Source organism: Mirounga leonina, unplaced genomic scaffold (genome assembly GCF_011800145.1).
Source record: "Mirounga leonina isolate KUSES-001 unplaced genomic scaffold, KU_Mleo_1.0 Mir_127, whole genome shotgun sequence".
Classification (NCBI taxonomy): domain Eukaryota; kingdom Metazoa; phylum Chordata; class Mammalia; order Carnivora; family Phocidae; genus Mirounga; species Mirounga leonina.
In genome coordinates, this window is record NW_023270316.1 from 56,387,803 (window position 1) to 56,394,776 (window position 6,974).

The window sequence follows — 6,974 nt, forward strand, 5'->3', positions numbered from 1 at the left end:
TCACTTTACGAAATTACATATTAATAAATATTTTATAACCACAAATTACATTCCAAGTTATTTACTTGCCACCTTTTAGTAAACTTCATTCTCTTTTCCGGAGATAGTGTCTAAGGAGCTTTTTATGGAGCTTGGAGAAAGCTCTCTCATCAGAGCACCAGAAAGTCCCTGTCAACCAGTCAGAATAGCCCCACGGGGCTCCTGTGGGTGGATATCAGAGGCTGGAAGATAGGCTGGTAGCCCTCATTCCCCTTCCACTGCCCTCAGAGACAGGAGAAAGTGCCAGGGCATGCCCATCACCCTTATTCTCACCTCTTACTCTAACGAGGGGGACATGAAGAGCCAGCTGGTCCTTCCAGTGCCAGGGACCCCCTCTGCCCCCATAGGGCTTTCAGTCTCCTCCCTCCCTCTGCTGGACCCTCTTAGAGAAACCTCTCTCTTTCCTGCTCCTTTCTGGAAATAGCTTTCTTTGCAGATCTGGGCAATGGAGGGAAGGTTGACTGTATCTTTTCTTGCTAAAACCCTATTACCCAGGCATTGGGTACCTGGAGCAGAAGAGCTATCAGGGTAGTTACAGGGGAGCACCCACATTAGAAAGGTTCTTTTTTTTTTTAAGATTTTATTATTTATTTGAGAGAGGGAGAGAGCATGAGTGAGGGGGGAGGGGCAGAGGGAGAGGGAAAAGCAGACTCCCCACTGAGCAAGAGGCTTGATCCCAGGACCCTGGGATCATGACCTGAGCCAAAGGCAGACGCTTAACCAACTGAGCCACTCAGGAGCCCCTAGAAAGGTTCTTTCCAGAGCATAACACCTGCTCTTTCTCAGCCCATCAGTTAGAGATGCCCTTTATTTAGCCATATGATTCCCACCTCCTCATATGGGGAAGTAGGGGAGTAAAACCTTTAACTGAAATATAATACATACAGAAAAGTACGCAGCTCATAATTATACATCTCAGTGAATTTTCATAAATAGAAACACCCATGTAACCAGTATGCAGATGAAGTTTATCTTTTTATACTGTTATTTATTTCTTTTTTTAAGATTTATTTATTTATTTTAGAGAGAGCGAGCGAGAGAGAGCGCATGAGAAAGCACGCAAGTAGGGGGTGCAGAGGAAGAGAAGCAGACTCCCCGCTGAGCGCTGAGCCCCGTGCAGGGCTCCATCCCACAAACCTGAGATCGTGACCTGAGCTGAAACCAAGAGTTGGACATTTAACGGACTGAGCCACCCAGGCGCCCCGTGATATTTATTTCTTAATTATAAAAGCACATTGTAGGAATTTTGGAAAATTCAGCGAAGTGTAAGGAAGAAAATAAAAAGACATTCATTGTACCTAATCCCCCTCAAAGGACTACTGATAACATTTTGGTGTGTTTTCAGGCTGTCTGTCCCTTCCTCTCACACACACTGATTTATGTGTGCCCATAAATACATGCACACTGTACCACAACCTTGGAAGCTTCGTACATGTGTGCACATACACAAAAGAAGTTCTAAATAGTTGACAAATAGATTTTTAGATATTTCACAGCCTGGTCATTGGCTTCATCAGCAGAATGGTGGGGAAAGAAAGGCAGGGAAACTGAAAACCATCTATCTCCTTACTTGATGGCAGGGAAAGGGCTTTTTGTGGGAGAGGAGTTTGAAATAAATGGCTAACATACATAACATGGTTCATTATCCATTATTTTCCCATTTCTCAGAAAAACTAAGCATTGATGATAGGAAGTTCAGACACTTCTTAGTAGAAAACCTCTTCATGCAAAGCAGAAGTGAGACCTGGATGCAGACTTTTGGGTCCTCTGTGAATCTGAATGTGAGCAGTTTTCTGGGTACTCTGTAAAACTGAACCCTTCGGAGCTCCAGCTTCACTTTTGCCAGAAGGCCAACTTTACTTTTTTTCTTTTATTTTTTTTAAGATTTTATTTATTTATTTATTTGAGAGAGAGCGAGAGCGAGAGAGAGCATGAGCTGAGGGAGGGGCAGATGGAGAGGGAACTCCCTGCTGCGCAGGGAGCCCCATGCGGGGCTCAATCCCAGGACCCTGGGATCATGACCTGAGCCAAAGGCAGATGCTTAACTGACTGAGCCACCCAGGCATCCCAGCTTTTTTCTTCTTTTAATTAGCTCCCTTGCAGACACCCAAAATGACCTTAACCACAGTGGCTCTTGTGTTAGCAAAAGGAAGCAGAATCAAAATGTTGGAAATCAGGCTGGAGGGCTTTTATAAGTTGCAGCAAAATGATCTTCCCCATCACTACTCACATGGACGGGAGGATGCCTTCATGGTGCTTGGACCTTGCTGAGCTTCCTGCTCACATTGTCAGGAAGAGAAGAGTTGGCACCAGCTTCCTGTTGCTGTTGGTGGCACAGGGCACGATGCCCATCTGCCTCCTGGCTGGCCAAGGACTCAGCTTCTGCAGGGGTTTGATGGCGTTCCTTGTGCTGGAAAAAGTTGTTTCCCACGGAACTGCCTATGCCTTTCTTTCTTTTTTTTTTAATATAGATTTTATTTATTTATTTATTTATTTATTTATTCATTTATTTATTTATTTATTTAGAGCACGTGCCAGAGTCAGGGGAGGGGCAGAGGGAGAGGGAGAAAGAGAAGCAGACTCCCTGCTGAGCTCCATTCCAGGACCCTGAGATCAGGACCTGAGCCGAAATCAAGAGTCAGACACCCAAGCGCCTGAGCCACCCAGGGGCCTCTGCCTTTCTCAGAAATATATTTTATTATCTTCTGTACTTGGGATTTATGACAAATGCAGAAACTTTACTGGACCTTTTATATTTGTAAAATATCTTCTCGGATTGCTCCTTTCTTCTTGCTGACTCACAAGCCATTCAGCAACAGCATGAGGTTGTATGTTCACCTGTGTTCTGGTATTGTCTTTGCAGTCGAAATCAGCTGTCTGCCCTGCCTGCCTGCCTGTGTGGTCTGCCTCTCAAAGTCTTAATCGCAAGTAACAACAAACTTGGATCGCTGCCAGAAGAGATAGGTCAGCTCAAACAGTTGATGGAGTTGGTATGTTACTGATTTTTAAGATGCCCTTTTTGTTTGTTTACTAGTCCTAGTCTATCAAGGTAGTCAGAAAGACTTTTTGCTGCAGTTGGACAGGGAGGCTGTGTGATAAAGACATTAAGTGGGGGGAAGAACACTCTTGGCTTTGCCCTGGCAGACACAGTTCCTGCAATTGACAGGTTTCCGGTAGTTTACACTTCCTGAACTTCGCAGGATTTACAGTTCCTGAAGTTTGCAGGTTATCCTGTGGTAGTGAGATCATTTTTTTTTTTCAGATTGCATATAAATTTGTGACAAATTACGGATAAACTGGCAGAGTAATGTACAAATAAGTAGGCCATACTTCATGAATATAAATAATTAATTCAGAAAGAACAGAGTGCTCTGATTCTGTAAGGGTTTTAGTAACCATTGCCCCAAATTGATGAACTCTAAAATGTGACCAAATCCCCAGAGACAAAGAAAAAAAAAAACAAAAAAAACAAAAAGCAAACCCTGTGGATGGGTGGATATGGGTTTGTAAGTGTGCACCTGAGTCTAGAACATCGATGGCCAATAACTGTTTTCTTGTGTGCCAACTCCAGTTAATTTCTTTGGGGCCACGTGGAACAGTATGGTGATGACTTGTGAGGCCCAGATAGGGAGTGCTGTGACCCCTTCATCACGTCTGCATGGGGAGTTGGCTGGGAAAGTGACAGCACCCATGTCATATTTGTATCAGCTTTGGTTTAGTACAGAAATGCATTATTGCTGTATAAAGGCATTAAAGGTCAAGAAAGAGTGTCTTCTTCAGGACTTACGTGATAGTGGTATCTGAAACCCATTCCAATGAGCTCACACCAAAATTGGAATTGGTTGTAAAGATGCAGGGGTCTTCTCAAATAGCTAAGTAATCTTGAGAAAGAAGAACAAAACCAGAGGTATCATAATCCCAGATTTCGAGATACATGACAACGCTTGGTAATCAAAACAGTATGGGGGGCGCCTGGGTGGCTCAGTTGGTTAAGCGACTGCTTTCAGCTCAGGTCATGATCCTGGAGTCCCGGGATCGAGTCCCGCATCGGGCTCCCTGCTCAGCGGGGGGTCTGCTTCTCCCTCTGACCCGCTTCCCTCTCGTGCTCTCTGTCTCTCATTCTCTCTCTCAAATAAATAAATAAAATCTTTAAAAAAAAAACAAAACAGTATGGTACTGGCACAGAAACAGACACGCAGATCAGTGGAATAGGATAGAGTGTCCAGAAGTAAACCCATGCTTAAATGGTCAGTTTATCTATGACAAAGGAGGCAAGAATATACAATGGGGAAGAGACAGTCTTTTCAATTAATGGTGTTAGGAAAACTAGACAGCTACATGTAAAAGAATGAAACTGGACCACTTTCTTAGATCATACACAAAAATAAACTCAAAATGGATTAAAGACATAAATGTGAGATCTGAAACTATGAAACTCCTAAAAGAAAACATAGGCAGTAATCTCTTGGACATCGAATAGCCTTAATGATATATTTATGGATATGTCTCCTTAGACAAGGGAAAACAAAAGCAAAAATAAATTATCGAGGCTACACCAAAATAAAAAGCTTTTGCACAGCAAAGGAAACTATTAACAAAACAAAAAAGCAACCTAATGAATGGGAGAATGTATCTGCAAATTATTTATTCAATAAGGAGGTAATATCCAAAATATATGAAGAACTTCTACAACTCAACACCAAAAAAAAAAAAAAAAAAAAAAATTCTGAATAAAAAATGGACAGAGGACCTGAATAGACGTTTTTCCAAAGAAGACATACAGATGGCCAACAGACACAAGGAAAGATGCTCAATATCACTAATCATCAGGGAAATGCAAATCAGAACCACAATAACACCTCACACCAGTCAGAATTGCTAGTATTAAAAAGACAAAAAATAACAAGTGTTGGCAAGGATGTGGAGAAAAGGGGATCTTCCCACACTGTTGGTGGGAATGTCAATTCATGCAGCCACTATGGAAAACAGTATGGAAATTCCTCAAAAAATTAAAAATAGGATTACCATATGATCTGGTAATTCCACTACTGGGTATTTACCCGAAAAATGCCAAAACACTAATTCGAAAAGATACATGCATACCTATGTTGATTACAGGATTATTTACAATAGCCAAGATATGGAAACAACTCAAGTGTCCATCGATAGATGAATGGATAAAGAAGATGTTGGGGGTGTGTGTGTGTATGTATATATATATATACATACACACACACACACCCACAAATATATATATGTATATATATATATACACATACACACACACACACACAAATATACCACGGCATATTACTCAGCCATAAGAAAGAATGAAATCTTGTCATTTGTGACAGCATAGATGGACCTAGAGGGTATGAAATAAGTCAGAGAAAGACCCATGCCATATGGTTTCACTTATATGTGGAAACCAAAAAAAAATAGAAAAAAACAAACCAAAAACAGACTCATAAGTAACAGAGAACAACCGGTAATTGCCGGAGGGGATGGGGGCAGGTGGATGAGTGAAATAGATGAATGGGATCAAGAAGTGCAAACTTCCGGGGCTCCTGGGTGGCTCAGTCATTAAAGCGTCTGCCTTTGGCTCAAGTCACGATCTCAGGATCCTGGGATCGAGCCCCAAGTCGGGCTCCTTGTTCAGTAGGGGAGTCTGCTTCTCCCTCTGCTCCTCCCCCTGCTCTTGCTCTCTCAAATAATTAAATAAAATCTTTAAAAAATAAAAAAAAAAACTACTAGTCATATACATTTTTTCCTTTTTAAAAAATACTTCTTCTTTTTTTTTTTAAAGATTTTATTTATTTATTTGAGAGAGAGTGAGAGACAGAGAGCATGAGAGGGAGGAGGGTCAGAGGGAGAAGCAGACTCCCCGCCGAGCAGGGAGCCCGATGCGGGACTCGATCCCGGAACTCCAGGATCATGACCTGAGCTGAAGGCAGTCGCTTAACCAACTGAGCCACCCAGGTGCCCCTTTTAAAAAATACTTCTTTTAGGAGTCTGATAAACCACAAAATCCAGGTCTGCTAGAATTTGGATTAAGTCTTACTAACACATTATGAATCGCAGGGTGGGCTTTTCCTGCTTCTTGGGCTCCCACAGCTGGGTGGCACACAAGTGAGGTCAGTCTGCTGGAACCTGTTGGCAGCCGGGCCACGTTTCTGTCCCCCGCAACCTGGGCTTAAGCCGACAGCATGCCCCGCATCCGCTGCGCTGCCGGGCCTGCAGACCAGCTCCTCTGTGATGAGTAGCCCGTGTGCTGAGCCTGGAGCCGGCGCCTCAGCAGAGCAGGGCTTTTCTCAGGTGCTCACGTCAGCGGCTGGCTGGCTCTGCAGCAAGGGCAGAACAGCACTGTCTCCTGCCCTGGGACCCCCAAGCTGTGGGGTGGCTGTAAGGGACCCCTTGAACTTCTCTTAGGCACCCTGTCCAGAGCCCAGCTCTAGCAAAGGCTGCCCTGCCTCTTCGATACACTAACTGTTTAGTGTTGACTAACTCCTTATTAGCACTGTCATCAACTGGCTCTGGTGTCTTTTCTCCACCAGCAATCACTGTTGAATCCTTGAATCCTAGAATGTTAGAGCCATAGGGGTTCTAAAAGCATCTGGTCCAAGCTCTTGACATCTTACAAATGAAAAAATCCAAGATAGAGAGGCGGTGTGTGAAGGTCGCTGTGTTGTAGCTGACTTGTGGCCTGAGCTGAAACACCCTCACCCAGCACTGTTTGATGGGAAGATAATGCAGGCAACAAATGTTTATTCTCTTCCCTTCTCTTCTCTTCTCTTCTCTTCTCTTCTCTTCTCTTCTCTTCTCTTCTCTTCTCTTCTAATTTCTATTCTTTCTTCTCCTCTCCTCTCCTACTCTGCTCTACTCTATTCTATTTCTATTCTCTCTTCTCCTCTCCTCTCCTACTCTGCTCTACTCTA

General features: G+C 43.3%; 1 protein-coding gene across 9 annotated transcripts in view; it reads left to right on the top strand.

Moving 5' to 3' along the window:
- LRCH1 (leucine rich repeats and calponin homology domain containing 1) overlaps positions 1–6,974 on the top strand; it is a 191,689-nt gene that overhangs the window by 109,247 nt on the left and 75,468 nt on the right. For all 9 annotated transcript variants that reach the window (XM_035003377.1, XM_035003372.1, XM_035003370.1 and 6 more), the window contains one exon: positions 2,903–3,029. In XM_035003377.1, coding sequence (XP_034859268.1) covers positions 2,903–3,029 — 127 coding nt within the window. The remainder of the gene's footprint in view (positions 1–2,902; positions 3,030–6,974) is intronic.